The sequence below is a fragment of the Bubalus bubalis genome, chromosome 22, assembly GCF_019923935.1.
Source record: "Bubalus bubalis isolate 160015118507 breed Murrah chromosome 22, NDDB_SH_1, whole genome shotgun sequence".
Lineage (NCBI taxonomy): Eukaryota > Metazoa > Chordata > Mammalia > Artiodactyla > Bovidae > Bubalus > Bubalus bubalis.
Window position 1 is genome coordinate 24734270 of NC_059178.1, and position 17445 is coordinate 24751714.

At 41.2% G+C, this 17445-nt stretch overlaps 1 protein-coding gene across 2 annotated transcripts in view; it reads left to right on the plus strand.

The window, feature by feature from the left end:
• Positions 1 to 17445, plus strand: part of MYOM1 (myomesin 1) — a 121593-nt gene that overhangs the window by 57211 nt on the left and 46937 nt on the right. Inside the window, exons 15-20 of one of the 2 annotated variants that reach the window (XM_006071064.4) lie at positions 3327 to 3510; positions 4195 to 4369; positions 8095 to 8216; positions 9719 to 10006; positions 12125 to 12321; positions 13035 to 13161. In XM_006071064.4, coding sequence (XP_006071126.3) covers positions 3327 to 3510; positions 4195 to 4369; positions 8095 to 8216; positions 9719 to 10006; positions 12125 to 12321; positions 13035 to 13161 — 1093 coding nt within the window. The remainder of the gene's footprint in view (positions 1 to 3326; positions 3511 to 4194; positions 4370 to 8094; positions 8217 to 9718; positions 10007 to 12124; positions 12322 to 13034; positions 13162 to 17445) is intronic. The other variant, XM_044934795.2, reaches the window with a different exon arrangement.

Here is a 17445-nt window from a genome sequence, read left to right on the forward strand (position 1 = left end):
GTCAACTTTGGCTTCTGTTGAGCATCTCCTCTGGTCACATAAACTCAAATTTCTCCATGAAAGTCTGTAGCTTCTCCAGACCTAAATACCTGAATCTGATTAAAAATTTGAGTGTTCTTCCACCAGTGAGCTAGAAGGGATGCTTGAGAGTACAGCATGGGTAAAGAGGTCTGCACAGGTCCTGCCAACTTACAAGGTCCAGGATGTGCCAGAGGAGCAGCACCCTTGCAGAGACCGGGGGCACGTTTACAGAAAAGCCATCCAGATGCGTGCCAGACTACGGTCCAGAGCCACGTCTCAAATTCTCATTTTTTTAAAAAAATATTTATTCATTTGGGTCTTTTTTGCTGGGCCCAGGCTTTTGCTAGTTGCAGAGAGTAGGGGCTACTCTCTAGCTGTGGTGTGTGGGCTTCTCGTTGCGGTGGCCTCTCTTGGTGTGGAGCACGGACTCCAGGGCACACAGGCTTCAGCAGTTGTGGCGCAACAGCTTAGTTGCCCCGTGGCATGTGGGATCTTCCGGGACCAGCGGTCAACCCATGTCTCCTGCATTGGCAGGCGGATTTTTAACCACTGGACCACCCGTGCTTAGTCTCCCAGTTGTGTCTGACTCTTTGTGACCCTTTGGACTGTAGCCCACCAGGCTCCTCTGTCCATGGGATTTTTCAGGCAAGAATAACGACCACCAGGAAAGTCCTCAAATTATTTCTGATGAACCACTTCTAAACCGTTGCCTTTTCACAAGGGAAATGTTCCCATGCTCTCTTCCCATGACAAGTGTCCATCCGCAGGATGTCCAAGCCCGCAGCAGTGCTGCCTCTCTGGTTCATCCCTGTGCTTGGTCTTCTTCAGGGAACCTTTTACCTGGGATTTGCACGCACATCAAGCATAAACTTGCCTGTCGTGGTGATGGGCTTATGAGCAGTTACACCATGTCTGTGAGCCCTGAAATGGTTGATATTGAGGGGAATTAGATAAATCAAGTTCCATTGCTGTCAACCCCTCCGTCCTACTATGTTCTTTTCAGCCTCCAAAGTTTTCCTCAGACGTCTTATGTTTTCAGCGCTTTCTCTCATTTCCCCTTTCAGAAGTCTGGTCAAGTCAGAGACAAGAATTGTATGACTTGGTAGCTCTGTTTCTACCAAAGGAACGAAAACAACTGATGTTTACCAAGGACCAGGCACTGTTTTCCAAATGTCTCAGTGGTAAAAGAATCTGCCCGCCAATGCAGGAGACACAGGAGACCATGGTTCAATCCTTGGGTCGGGAGGATCCCCGGAGGAGGAAATGGCAACCCACTCCAGTATTCTTGCCTGGGGAATCCCATGGACAGAGGAGCCCTGGTGGGCTGTAGTCCATTGGGTTGCAAAGAGTCAGACACGACTGAGCAGCTGAGTGCACACATGCAGGCACTGTTTTAAGCTTTACATATGTTAACTCACTTCATTCTTACAGGAACCCTATGAAGGAAATACTTTTATTTTTATTACATCTGCTTTGTCGATGAGGAAACAGGCACAGATGGGAAATATAATTTGCCCCAGATCACACAACTAGTAAGAGACAGAGCTAGGATTTGAACCTAAGCAGTCTGGCTCAGGTCCATATATCCAAGTTTTATATACTGCTGCCTTTCAACCTTCCCTCACCTAAGTCTTCTCTCGAAAGCTTGGATAATAAGGACTTCCCTGGTGGTCCAGCAGTTGAGATTTCACCTTCCAATGCAGGGTGTGTGGGTTCGATCCCTGGTTGGGGCTCTAAGATCTCACATGCCTCGCAGCCAGAAAACCAAAACATAAAACAGAAGCAATGTTGTGACAAATTCAATAAAGGCTTTAAAAATGGTCCACGTTAAAAAAAAAACTTAAACTTCAATAATCACATAGTATATGCCAAAAATGAATCAAAGTCATAAACTAAACAATAAAAGCCTGGGAGGATTCTATTCCTCAGTGGGTAGCAGAGTGACTTAAAGGGGAATTTATTCTCTCTGCCCTCCCACATACAACAGACACGTTATCATAAAAGGCACTGCAAGGGATGTCAGTGGTTACCTCATCAAATTTGCCTGTTTTACAGATGTTGACACTTGTGACTTTCCCAGGACCACATAGCTCGCTGTTACCAAAGCAAGGACCTGAATCAATGCCTCTGGGTCCTTTTCATCATATCACATTGCCTCTCATTTCAACTAAATGAAGGTTATGCTGAGTGATGTACTAAAAAACTTATTGTCCCCTAAAGTTATCATCCTTGACAGCTGGTCAGTCTATCACAGGTTTAGATTTCTGGAAAACCCTCTTGAAACAGTTCAGACGTTCTGTAGCAAAGTCACTCCTGCTTTGCCCATATTCTAAAAAAGAAAAAAAAATTCTTTATCTTTCACTGACTTCATACATTCAGAATTCAGAAAAATTAATTCATTCAGAAAAAAAAATCATTGATTATCTGCTATGTGCCAGATGACAGTTCCAGGTTCTGGGGTATAGCAGTGAACAAGATATCTTCCTGAGCTCATTTCGTTGGAATTTACATTCCAACAATGGAGACGACAAATAAATAGTTTAATTTCAAGTGTTGATAAGTTTCTGGGTGAAAAATAAAGCAGGGGAAGTAAGGGATAGAAAGAGATGGGGAAGGAGCAAATAACCTTTGCAGGTCAGTGATGGGGTGGCAATGATCAAGAAGGTGATATGTGAGCACAGACCTGCATGTTGTTATGAGTGATTATATAAAACACAATTAAAATAACTCAGGTCATAACAATATAATGGAAATGTAAGTATCTAACATAGCATATTAAACTTAATTACATACCCTAAAAAAGCATCTGACCCCAATTTGTGTGTCCTGTTGTGCTTAATTGTGTCTGACTCTTTGCAACCCCATGGACTGTAGCCCGCCAGGCTCCTCTGTCCATGGAATTTTCCAGCAACAATACATCTTCCCAACCCAGGGATCAAACCCGCATCTACTGCATTGGCAGGCAGATTCTTTACCACTGTACCAACTGGAAAGCCCATCTGACCCCAAACTATCATCTAAATGAATTAAGGACTTTTGTAAGTAGACCAATGGCCTTATTTAGTTAAGAAAAGAAGTGAAATATCAAGGCATCATATTTGTCCAACAATACAGCTGTATTTGATTGAGGTAATCCTGCAGACTTGAGATGTTTCATCCCCCACTTCATCCAAATCTCTTTTCCAGACCAACTTGCATGACAGGTAGTAGTTTGTTGGCAGATAAATGAACTTCGAGGTGCCTGGCTTAGAGTTCTTCAGTTTATTCTTTCTGTGCCTTCAATGACCTCACTGTTCTGGCTGCAGTGTGAAGCAGGAACAGAAAACTGGCAGCGGGTGAACACAGAGCTCCCTGTGAAATCTCCCCGCTTCGCTCTGTTCGACTTGGCTGAGGGGAAATCCTACCGTTTCCGAGTCCGCTGTTCCAATTCGGCAGGAGTTGGTGAGCCCTCAGAGGCAACAGAAGTGACCGTGGTTGGCGACAAGCTTGGTAAGTGTAGAGTTTGCTTGAGCTGCTATAAACTTATTTAACTTCAATTTGAGAGAAAATTCAAAAGCAAGAATTGTACTGAAATACATATATGTTCAAAAGTAAAAATGGTGACACTTTTTTCATATTATAAATTTAATTGATGACTGTCTTGCCTGATATGTTAAAAAGAACTTCATGTGTGTGTGTTAGTTGCTCAGTCATGTCCAACTCTTTGCGATCCCGTGGGCTTCCTCTGTCCATGGAATTCTCCAGGCAAGAATACTGGAGTGGGTTACCATTTTCTTCTCCAGGGGATCTTCCTGACTGAGGGATCAAACCCAGGTCTCCTGCATTGAGGCAGATTCTTTACCATCTGAGCTACCAGGGAAGCACCTTCCCCCTCCAAAAAAACTTTATAATTATGAATGATTATGAAAGTACATTTCTCCAGGAGTTTCAACAGTATTGCTAGTGTACTTTTTTCCTGGAGGGGATTGGTATGTTCATCAGTGTTTAGTTTTTCATTATGCTCCCAACTAGCATATTTAAAATATTTTCTGCTCTAATGAATATAAAGAACTGTGTGTCTGACGTGGTTACTAGTATAATATTTATATATGCATGTTCATGTTTCTGCATATGTGATAAGAATGAAGTTTTAAAGTCATCTTGAACTTGACCATTATTTTCTTCTTTTCTCAGACATCCCCAAGCCTCCGAGCAATATCATCCCAAGCAGAAACACAGACACATCAGTGGTTGTTACATGGGAGGAACCCAAAGATGCTAAAGAGCTGGTCGGGTACTACATAGAGTCAAGCATTGTTGGCTCTGGCAAGTGGGAGCCTTGCAACAACAACCCTGTGAAGGGCACGAGGTAACCGCACTATGTCAGGAGGTGGGACTGGGGTTCTGACGCTGGAGTCACAGGGGCTGCAGAAAAGAAACACAGCCATGGACCCAAACAGCAGCACAAACATCCAACGCAGGGAGATTATTGAAAACATTATGCTCTGAGTGTCCAAATGAATTCAAAATTGAATGTGTCTATGGCCATACGTTTGAAGAAAGGATTACTAGTGACATTAAACACTTAGAAACCCACAATGGCAGCTATGATAAGAGGTCATTTCATAGCGCTTTTCTGATTCTTGCACTTTGTACTGTATATCCTTTGAAACCTTTTGTTCACTTTTAATATCCAATGTGATACTAGATTCCAAGGAATCTAGGCTCTAGTAAACAAAAATTATCCAGACCTTTTGTTTTATTTTTTTTTTAATTCAAGTATAAGTAATCTACAGCACTATGTTAGTTCCAGGTGCACAACATAGTGATTCAGTATTTCTATCTATTACCAAATGATCTCCGCAATAAGTCTAAGTACCCACTGCCACCATTGCAAAGCTATTACAGTATTATTGACTGTATTCCCCAAGCTATACATATCATCCCCATGACTTATTTTTTAACTGGAAGTTTGTACCTCCTAATCCTCTTCACCTATTTCATCAACCCCCAACCCTGTTCCCCTCTGGCAACCACCTGTATCTCAGAATATCTCTGTATCTAAAAGTCTGTTTCTGTTTTGTTCCGTTTGTTCATGTTTTGTTTTTTAAATTCCACATAGAAGTGAAATGAAGTCATACAGTATTTGTCTTTCTCTATTTGACTTATTTCACTTAGCATAATCCCTTTTAGGTTCATCCGTGCTGTAAATGAGAAGCCTCCATTCCTTTCTATGGTTGAGTAATATTCCATTGTATGTATATGCCACATGTTCTTTATCTATTCATTATCAGTGAAAACTTAGGTTGCTTTTATATCTTGGCTACTGTCAGTAATGCTGCAGTTGAACATAGGGACACATGTATCTTTTCAAATTAGTGTTTCTGTTTTCTTCAGAAACACACCTAGAAGTGGAACTGCTAGATGGTATGGTAGTTCTGTTTTTAATATTTTGAGGAACCTCCCTACTCTTTTACATATACCAATTTACATCCCGCCAACAATGAGCATTCCTTCTCCTCCATATCCTTGACAAAACTTTTTGTTTCTTGTCTTTTTGAGAATATTCATCCTGACAGGTGTGAGGTGATAGCTCATTGTGGTTCTGATTTGCATTTCCCTTATGGTTACTGATGTTGAGCATCTTTTCACGTGCCTGTTGGCCATCTGTATGTCTTCTTTGGGAAAATGTCTATTCAGATCCTCTGCCCATTTTTTAATTGGGTTGATTGGGGAGGGTTTGATATTAAGTTTTATGAGTTCTTTGTATATTTTGGATATTAACCCCTTATCAGATGTATCATTTGCTCATATCTCCTTCCATTCAGTAAGTGGCCTTTTCGTTTTGTTGATAGTTTCTTTTGCTGCGCAAAAACTTTTTCATTTGCTGTAGTCCCGTTTGTTTACTTTTCCTTTTGCTTTCCTTGCCTGAGGAGACAGATCCAAAAAAATGTTGTAAGACCAGGGTCTAAAGGTATATGGCCTATGCTCTCTTATAGGACTTTCATGGTCTCAGGTCTTGCATTTAAGTCTAATCCATTTTGAGATTATTTTTGTGTATGATGTCAGAAAATAGTCCAGTTTGATTTTTGTTCATGTAGCTGTCCAGTGTCATTAATTATGCCTGCATTTTAAATGAGCAGAAAAAAGTATTGGTATTGTATGAATTTTGAACATCAGAGGTAAATTCAGTGCTGAGGAAATACACACACACCAAAATAAAGACATTCAGAATACTTAGTGATCTTGTATCTAGTTCTAATGTAAGGAGGGTTTTTTTTTATTTTTTTCCCCTTGCTTTTGAATATTTTGCCATCCAGCTTTGTAAACTGATGATGAATTCTGGCCTATACCCAAATTCCGAGCCTCCTTTGCTTTAGGATCAATCTCAGGGGAGAATCCCCTCACCCCATTGTCAAGCAGGTTTGTTAGGCAGCTTCTGGCGTGGCCACTTATATTCTAAGGATCCCCATAAGTCAAGTCATTCCTTTGCAGAACATGAGAGAATGAAGACAAACCAGTTAATGGGAGAAGGCAGTATGTTTTGCAAGAGATTCATTAACCTCTTTGTGCATTTTGTGTTTACTCTGAGTTTCCTGCATTTTCCAGGGACTGTTTAGAAACTTTCATGGCAAGTAGGCATTGACAGCCTTTCCACAAATGGAGGGGAGCTGCTCAAGGGCTGACACCATTTGTTACTCATCCTCAAAACCTAGGTCAGTGTCTGGAACACTGAAGTGCTTGGTAAATGTTTACTGAACTGAGCTGGCCTACACCATGCTGCTGCTGCTAAGTCGCTTCAGTCATATCCGACTCTATGCGACCCCATAGACGGCAGCCCACTAGGCTCCTCCGTCCCTGGGATTCTCCAGGCAAGAATACTGGAGTGGGTTGCCATTTCCTTCTCCAGTGCATGAAAGTGAAAAGTGAAAGTGAAGTTGCTCAGTTGTGTCCGACTCTTAGCGACCCCATGAACTGCAGCCTACCAGGCTCCTCTGTCCATGGGATTTTCCAGGCAAGAAGACTGGAGTGGGTTGCCATTGCCTTCTCCAGGCCTACACTATGGCTGCCTGTATTAAATATTTCAACTTGCTGATAGTGGCAGAGTCATCAGCAGGCTGTAATTTCCTCTACTTACAGTCCTTAGGATGGATTAGAATGTTACTGTGATTCATGAAACAGGTTTTTTATAGCCCTGATAACTATTAAGAAAGTGAGGTTGTTTTATGTGTGAAACTGCCCATGGATTCACACCTCATTACTGAACCTTAAAATGTACATGACAATTCTCAAGTCAATTTTTCACCTAATTTTCAGATTCTAGTGTAATTTTTCAAGTAATTTTACCTTCCATGGCATGCAGGGAGGCAGCGAGTAGGCCTCTGTGACAAGGGGCAGCCAATGCTTTAGAACTATAAATATAACCCTGAAATAATCATTAATAATGTTATTAATACCACCTGTTATTTAGTCAGTGCTTCTTATATCCAGGGCCTATAATGGGTTCTATTATACTTTTTTAAATTAATTTTTAATTTTTTATTGAAGTATAGTTGATTTATAATATTTCAGGTATATAGCAAAGTCATTCAGTTTATATATAGATATAGATATTCTTTTCAAATTCTTTTCCATTATAGGTTGTTACAAGATATTCAATATAGTTCCTTTCGCTATTCAGTAGGACCTTGATATTGATCTATTTTATATATAGTAGTGTGTCTATTAATCCCTAATTTATTCCTCTCCCTGTACTATATATAATTTATGGTCAATCTTCTCACAAGAATTACTATGTAGACATTATTATCTCCATTTTACTGATAAGTACACACAGGTTCGAAAAGGATAGGGTGTTTATTCAGGGGAAAACCAGGACTCCTCACTGTTTGACAGAGTGAATTCAGAAAATTGCCTGAGATGCCTTCTGGTTTAAGGTACGTATGTTACCTGGATCTCTCTACATCCTTTTCTTCTTTTCGAAAAAATGAATGGTTTTCATAAAGCCAGATAATTCTGTTAAACTAACAGAATTTAGTTTAGTTCCCTAATTTTCCTCCTGGGAAACTTTTAAAAAATTTTCTTCCCTTTCAGATTTACTTGTCACGGATTGAAGACCGGTCAGAGTTATATTTTCCGGGTCAGAGCAGTTAACGCAGCTGGACTTAGTGAATATTCACAGGATTCAGAAGCAATCGAAGTAAAAGCTGCTATTGGTAAGTTCTTCATGCACAGCTTTACAGGTGGGGGGGGCGGGAATGATTTTTTTCTAAGTTACAGTGAAAGATACCATCCCCTCCAGAGACTATGTCAAGTTTCTAATATGGCTCAATGATCCCATCCTCAGATGGTCATTGTCTCTGACTCCAGGCGACCTCTAATCTTCCACAGCTGTTCTTTTACAGATCTCCATCACTTATCCAGATTCTGTGCTTCTGTAGCCTTTCCATCTTCATCAGCCCAAGTGTCCTCAGATATTCATTCCCATTGTGTGAAACTCCATTTTAACTTGGTGCTCCTCCTGGGAATACAGAGGGCCATCCAATCCCATGAGGTGGTGTATCACCCATAACCAGATCATCTCATACCTAAAAGCCATTCCATCTGCAGCAGAGCCTGGCTTGTTTTCAGTAACAGCACATTAACCTGCCTTCTATAAACTCTGCTAAAATTTGTGTAAGACATGCGTGGTTGCTTAATCATATGTTTCATCTCTGCTGGCAAAGTAACCAACAGAATAAAACCAGTAATAAAGTAATTATATGTATGTATAATGATGTGCCTCCCAATCTTAAGGTGGGGAAGGGACCCAGGTAGTTCAAGCAATAAAAATGAAATCTGTGATATAGTAGCAAATATGTTTTGCTACCATATCACAGTACCCACTCCAGTGTTCTTGCCTGGAGAATCCCAGGGATGGGGGAGCCTGGTGGGCTGCCGTCTATGGGGTCGCACAGAGTTGGACACAACTGAAGTGACTTAGCAGCAGCAGCAGCAAATATGTAAATGCTATGCTATGCTATGCTAAGTCACTTCAGTCGTGTAAATAGAAAGATTATTTAATGCCAGTTGTCTTCAGTTAGCATCTCATATTACTTTTTTTTTGGTCACAAGGCATGTGGGATCTTAATTCCCCAACCAGGGTTGGAACCAGTGCCCCCTGCAGTGGAAACACAGAGTTTTAACCATTGGATCTCCAGGGAATTCCCCTGTATTACTTTTTAACATTCCCTATAATATGTTCGTATTATAAGGACATAGTGAACATGTTCCTTTGAGATTGGGAGGTACAGATCATTACTATATCAATAAGGTACATAACTCTAATTGTTACATAATCAAGATCTTTGTTTGTCTCTTGTGCACTCCCCCCATCCCCCATTCTGTTGAATAATGGAACTTATATATCAAGAAATGTCTGAGAAGTGCTTGTTCTTATATTTACTTGGGTCCTGCAAATCCAAATGGTTCATGTTCTGTCTCTGGTTTTTTGTTCTCATTTCTTCTTTTCCCAAAATATGGAGAAGTTGAAATGTTTCCTTGGTGTTAGTTATGTGAAATGTATGCTTTCCATATTTCTTGCAAATTCAGGTGATTTCCCTTAAACCAAGATTGTTTTTGTTCTGTGTGCGGTGCTAATGTTTTTCTCTTTTATTCTAAGCGCGATCTGTACTGCGTCCTGGCTCAAAGTGTTTCTGTTGTTATCTGGCAATTGTAGGGGGAGGAGTGTCTCCAGCTGTGTGGCCTGAACTGAATGAGACACCTGGTGGACTAACAGACTCCAGGGGAGGCATGCATGACACCTCCCGGCCAACCTTTAAGAAAGATGCTTTGCTTGGTAGCAAACTTAACAAACCTTCACTACCCAGTAGCGCTCACAACCTGGGCCAAACAGAAGTGAGTAAAGTAAGTGAAACAGTTCAGGAAGCGCTTTCCCTGCCATCAAAGAAAGCAGCCCTTGAGGGGAAAAGTAAGTCTGAGCCTCTGAGAAAGAAGAAGGACCTAGGTGAGCGCTGAAACAGTAAGAGCGTCTCATCTGTTCACATCAGTGTCCTCACGGCTCATTGTCCATATCACCTTCTTCCATCTGTGTTCACTTTCATCAGTGTTCATTCTTAATTTTATGTGTTTTCAGTTACCCATTTGTAATACCTTTGTTTAATGAGTCATAGAAGTAGTTTTCTGTGAACTTGGCTTTGATGCATAATTCATTGTGCTTAATGACAATAGAAATATTTAAAGGAATTTGGTTATTGAGTCCCTTCTAGCTTGTCAAATAGACACACCTTTGGCCTCATTTTGCTAAGAGTTAGAGATGAGAGCAGGAAAAATTCGATAATCGTAGCTTGTAAGAGGTCCTTCGAAATATCATTTTGGTAAATGGATAGGAAAAATATTTCATAAAGAACTGACATTTTATTAAGGTCATAGTTATTAACTTCTGTTATTTATCCTTAGGTTTTCAAATTACCTTCACATTTAATTAAAATAAACATAAGTAACAATATGTCTTTGAGTTGTCATGAAAAGTTTAACAGGGTATTATAATCACATATTACTATATTCGATTATATATTATTCACATTCCCAGAACTAAGACTATTTACCAGTAAGGTTAATTATCTAACCAGAATTAAACTAGAAAGACTAATTATCAGTAATCAGATTTTTTATCAAGGTATTTGGTGCTTATGGTTTATATATTCTAAGAGACAATGTTTCTCTTATTGAATAAAAAAGAATTAACTAGTATATACTGATAAATTGTAACATGCCTCTCACCCATCCCCTATACCTACCTCACCTCTAACTTCTGTAACCTCTGCTTTTTTGACACCTTTATTTACCCCTTTAACTCAAGATGAGATGGCGTGAACTCATTTGAGAATTCATATTCAGCACTGCTCTGAAACAGAGAAAGAGAAAGAGTTTTTAAATGCAGTGAATGCAGGAGGTTGGTGATGCGAGGGAGAGAGGGAAAATGTGTGTTTTTTTTTTTAAATCTTTATTGTTCTGAGAATCTTTTTGAATAAGAATGAGATGGTTCCTATTTCTGGTAACCCACATAAATACTCAGAAAATTCTTTCTAATGTTAATGCATATCGAGTGGATTTCTTTTCACCAACCACCCTCTCTTTTTTATCAGAAAAACCGTATTTTCAGTAGTTGAGAGAAAGTTCTATCAGCAAAGCCACATAAATGAAGGGAAACTTTTAAAATAGTATCCAAATATTTTCCTGACTAAGCGCTAATAAACATAGTGATAGCTATGTAGTATTTCATGCCATGTGAATAATAATCCAATATCAGGTTTAAAATAATGGAGTAAAAGGTGTTATACCAAGAGAAGAATCACATGGAACAATGTTCCTGGTTTAAGAAAAAAAATTAATGCTGAATTTAGCTGAGCTCCAGAATATGATTTTTCCTGTATATAGACAGAACTTATATAGTTGTAAGGTCTCACATGGATGTATGTGTCTGAGTGGTGAAATGCTAGCTGTTTGGAAATATATGGAAATTCTTAATAAATGAATCAAGGCAGAAATTGATATACATATGCCATTTTTCTCAGGGAGCAAGTAAAAACAAAGCCACATAAAAAAACTAAAATATCTTACATTTTCATGCTATTGTTTTAGGAATGAAGAGATAGTATGTACCTCTGTCCTAAAATTTAGAGTTGAGATACATAAAGCAAGATGAAAACTAAGCAGTAAAAATATATAAAGTATTATTAAAAAAATATGTATATATATATATATATCTTGGGGAAATATTTCTTCATATGGGGAATGCATCATTCTTCAGAATATTGTTAGTTTTTTCAGGATCTTGTTAGAAACACTAACTTTTGCTGTTAATGTTTCAAAGCGTCTTTCTTCTTGGGAATGAAGGGGGCAGGTTCTTTTATCTTTGGAATAATAACTGTGGTGCCGTTTTTACTGTGTGTCAGTTTTCTTCCTTGAGCATCAAATGGACACCAAGTTGCTTACTGGTATTACGTTTTAGTTTTACATTCAAGACCTAGTGCCCTCCTGCGTGGCATCAGTGAGACAGTTTGATGGACGTAGAATCACAGAAGCGGTTCTGTCCACTCACAAGCTCTTCATGTTACAACAGCACCGCCATCTCCACCCTGTGACATCACTTGTCTCGAAAGTTTCCGTGACTCAATGGTTCTTGGATGGAAGCAGCCAGATAAGACTGGAGGGGCTGAAATTACGGGTTATTATGTGAACTATCGTGAAGTAATCGACGGGGTACCAGGAAGATGGAGAGAAGCCAACATCAAAGCCATCAGTGATGAGGCATATAAGGTAAGTGTGTGGCCTTCTGTGCGCTTCCCAAGTGGTACTAGTGGTAAAGAATTGCCAATGCAGGATACGTATAAGAGACGCAGGTTTTATGGAGGCTTCACTACATAGACTTGATTGATTAAATCATTGGCCATTGGTGTATGAACTTAATCTCCGGCCCATCTTCCCTCTCCAGAGGTCCAGAGGTCTGGGATGAGGCTGAAAGTTCCCACCCTCTAAGCACATGATTATGGGCCCTGGCAGTCAGGCCCCATCTTTAGATGCTTTTCAAAAGTCACCTCATTAACACAGTAAAAGATGTTTGTCACTCTCATCACTTGGGAAATTCCAAGTGTTTTAGGAGCTCTGTGCCAGGAATGGAGACAAAAGACAAAAGCATGTATTTCTTATATAAATTGCAGTATCATAGGATAATCTATCTCCCTTTTGATTAACTCAACACCAACTGATTAGTAATCTTAATTACATATGAAATGTATCTCCTCCTTTGCCATTTGATGCAACACAATCACAGGACTGATATTCCAATACCCCTGCCCTGTTCTGTTGCCCAGAAGCAAGTCTCAGGTTTCACCTACATTCACGAGGAGATTACAAGAAGGGTGTGACTCACTGGGGATCATCCTAGAGTATGTCCAACGCATACTCTAAATAAATGCAATGTTGAAACAAACCTGAAACCTTCACTCTCTGTGATGCCGTCCATGTTGCAGATTAGCAACCTGAAGGAGAACATGGTATATCAGTTCCAAGTGGCGGCCATAAACATCGCTGGGTTGGGGGCGCCCTCAGCAGTAAGCGCCAGCTTCAAATGTGAAGAATGGACCATTGCTGTTCCAGGTAACTCGGGGAGACCGTGTCTCAGCACTGAGGCTCAGAGCTTCTTCTAATAGATCCTACAATCTGGAACTAAATTTAAGTGCTACATAGCTTCTAAGGGAGACAAGTTCTCTCGGCCCCTCATGTTCATGTAAAATATTTTTACAAATCTATTAATAGGAACCAATATAAAACTGAGTATAAATTTCTTATATTCCAGATAAATCCTACAGTCCCCATAGCTCAGCCTCTGTATGGAGTAAGATGGACAGAAGCACACGGGTTGAATGCTACTTGATTATTCAACAGAAATACCCATCTTTGCTTGTGCTTCTTAAAGACCGTTGAAAGACATTCAATTCACACATCCCAGCTAAATTTCTCTAAAGCGTCTTCCTGTACTCCTGAGTTGTTGCACATTCTCTTAATGCTCTGGAGACTCTCATTTATCAATCTCCCACGATCCCCTTCCCCAGCCCCAGCCCCCATGGCCTCCTTCCTGTTGTCTCCTCCTCCCTGGCTCCCAACTCTTCACTGTACACACGGAAGACCCAATGTCCTTGCCTAGGACTTAAGTCCTGCCTTGATCCTCTTAAATCTTTTACTTACTTCCCCAGCCCTGTCTCTCTATATCAACTTTTCCCCATCTCTGCATCACAACAAAGATCCTGGAAATACTCTACTTTGGAGGTTGTCATAGAGGGTGATTGGTTGAAAAAAATAGGGAGAAGCCAGAAACATTCACCTATGCCTTTAACTCTTACACAGCTACAACAGTGAACAAATCTAAAGACTGGATACTAACTAATTTGTCAAGTCGTTAAGAGTCAGACTGTGCTTAGTCGCTCAGTCATGCCCGACTCTTTGCAACCCCATGGACTGCAGCCCATCAGGATCCTCTGTCCATGGGGGTTCTCCGGGCAAGAATACTGAAGTGGGTTGCTGCCGGGGTCCAGCCCCAGCTGATCCAGGGTATTCGAAGGAGAGACGGCGTAGGCGAGGGTCAGGAAACAACTGCTTAATTAAATGTTAATTAAGGATATAAAGAGTAATAGAATGAGGATAGCTCAGTAGGAAAATTCAGTGGAGAAAAGAGGCTGAGTAGCTTGGTTTACGCGGGGGACCAATAAAACTTCAAGACAAGAAGTTTGCACCACTTACGTAGGCCACAGGCGTCCTTCCGTTCTCCCGAAGGAGAGGAGACACTGAGGCCTCCCCGGTCGGATCTTAGAAGCCCAGGCATAATTAGTAAGCATGGTGGGTTCCGCGCTCCAGATGGAGACTCAACCAGAGTGAGAGAGAGAGAGACATGGGGAGACCAGTATTTCGAGAAACTGATCTCAATTCTTTATTTTCCATGGTCTACTTTTATACACTGAGATGTTATGCAAAAGTCACGTGGGGTCAGCAGTCCTGACTTTTATCAAAGTCAGGTGCTTCATACAAAAGTATACAGAGGTCTTAGGGGTGTTACATCATCTTCTGGCCGGGGGGCCTGCTGACAATTTATGACCCTCTCCTTGTGACAGCGGTCAGTCAACCAGGACACTTATTTCTCCAGGGGTGATTATTCTTAAAACAGACGCCACCCAAATAAAGTTACACTCCTATAGGGTGAGGGTATAGTGGGTTTTAGTTAAGGAAAGAATTTACTTAGCCTAAGGTCTAACGTGATTTATATCAAAGGTTAATACTTATTTCTTCTATATATTCATTAATGTGTGTAAGGGCAGGGGATATGGAGACTTAGCAACAAACATTGGCTCAACAAATGAAAAACCCTTCATCAATACAATTTCTAATCAGCCCATTACACTTATACTAATAGCTTTCTAACTTTTCTAAGGAACCTGTTTTTAGAAGGTTTAAAGCATCTCGTGCCTCTCACAGTTGGGAGGCTGTGAGCAATCACATGTGGCCGGACAAGCCTGTCAGGTAGGCTAGAGAACCTTCAGAGGAGTTTGTAGGTTAAAACACTCTTGTCACGCCCAGGAGTTTTTATTAACTGGAGCTCTAAGTTAACTCCTTCTCCGAAAGAGGTGGTGGGGGACAGCCCCCCGTAAAGCCAGAGGTGTGGGTGAGAGCACAAAGTAGTAAAGTAGGCAGGCGCTGGTTATGGGGGTAGATGCTCAAGGATTTCCAGGGGGACTCCTGAGGCTCGATCCCGCCTTTGCGTATGTCAAGCCTCCTTCCTCATGACCTTTGCCATGGGCGGAGTGCCTCACGCCGGCCCCCAACAGGTTGCCATGCCTTCCTTCAGGGGATCTTCTCAGCCCAGGGATCCAAACCAGATCTCCCGCATTGCAGGTGGATTCTTTACCGACTGAGCCATTAGCGAAGCCCAGAGTCAGACTAGCAACATTAATGTATTTGGTGGATGGTTTTATTCTGGTTCCAATGTCACTAACTTCAAAGACCCAAATATTTTAGTGCCACAGAATGACTAAGCTCTCCCACTTGGGTTCAGTATTCAGTTTGTTTAATACCTGCTGTGGCACCAACATCAACCACATTGGAACCCCAGGCCACCCTGGGCACACTGGATGGACCCAGTCTGCTCCCAGGGCCACCCTCTTCCTCTGGTGAAACCTTAGCATCCTCGGAGAACTATCTTTTTGCCTTAACTTAGCCAGTATCCATCTGCATCACATCTCTATCAAATGTGAATACAAAGATTACAAGAGAAACTCAAGAGAAGTTCAAGTGTTCACTCAGGTTCAGTAAATACAAGACGTAAACACACTGCCTTTCCTAGCACTTTCTTGAAGCTGGTGCTATTTCTTAAGTTCTTTCTGCCTCCTACACAAAAGTAGGTCTGCTTTTAAATTCTTGCAATTCCTGAATAAAGTTAAAATGTGAATGACTAGAGACCAACAAATTCTGAGCAGGCCTATGGAAAATGATCTGATAGAAAGCGATGTAGTTAGCAAAAGAAGTTGCAGGATGAGTGCTCCCAAATCAGAGGAGAAGTGAATGGGGCAGTTCTCCATCCCCAAGACCTGTCTATTCCCAGATCCACCCTTGACTTACTGAGAAGTGTTGGGCAAATCATGAATCAAGAAAGCCTGATGACAGATGAGAGCATTTAGGATGTTTTGTCATCCCTTTGTTTTACAGATGAAGAAACAGATTCAGGTTAAATGATAATCAGGGGGTCACAAAGGCACTAAGTGGCAGTTAGGTTTGAGAGCTGGGTCTGCTTATTCTTAGATGTGGGGGTTAGGAAGCAGCAGCGCAGTGATCCTCGCCTGGAAAACAGGGCTTGGGCTACTGTTAGGATGGCTGCCTGGCTCCTGAGGATGACACAGGACAATGGTCATGGAAGCTATCTGCATAACAGAACATGCCATGCCAGGGTAAGGTACTGGTCTTATTGTTCAAACCTATTTCCACACCAGGCATCATCAGGAGACAAGGATGACTCATTGTGACTGTTAAGCCGAGGTCAAGGGCCCAGGCAACATTGAGCAATCCCTAACAAAACCACAAGGGATAGCATGATGGCGTTCGCACTTGTTGTTGGCTCTCAAGCCACCATGAGTCAGTTCAGGTGATTTTGATTGGTTGGTTAGAAATCACTTGTTATTTAAAAAAAAAAGGAAAACAAATAACTATCACCTGCATAGCAGCTGACAGTCATGCAAAGACGCAGGTAATCACTGAGTAGCTGGGACTCGCCCAAGAGTGCAAAGAACACGTTACACAGGGGATGTTTGGTTTCCTTCCAGAACAGGTTGATCAAGTTCCTTGGCTTCCCCGAGCTTTCTGTTAGTTGTCTTAGGAATGGATGAGATGAAAGGATGTGAACTGCCTAGTAAGGTTTAACACAGATTCACGACCCATGGGATTGAATGTATTTGTTTTGGTGAAAGTTCTTTGTAACCACAAGTGTGGTTTGTTTTTACCCCTATATGAAATATATGCTTTATGGGTATCCTTCCTGTGGGGAGCTATTGTGCAATATATTTGTTTTTCTTTTTGAAAAAACAATTTATTTATTATTTTTGGCTGTGTTGGGTCTTCACTGCTGTGTGTAAGGGCTGTCTCTAGTTGTGGTGTGTGGGCTTCTCACTGTGGTGGCTTCTCTTGTGGAGTACAGGCTAGGGTCTGCAGCTCCCGGGCCCTCGAGCACAGGCTCTGTACTTGTGATGCACAGGCTTAGTTGTCCTGAGGCACGTGGGATCTTCCAGGACCAGGAATCAAACCTGTGTCCCCTGCATTAGCAGATTGATTCGTAACCACTGGACCACGAGGGATGTCCCATGTATTTCTTTTTCTATATTCACAAGCCATCAGATAGAGTTG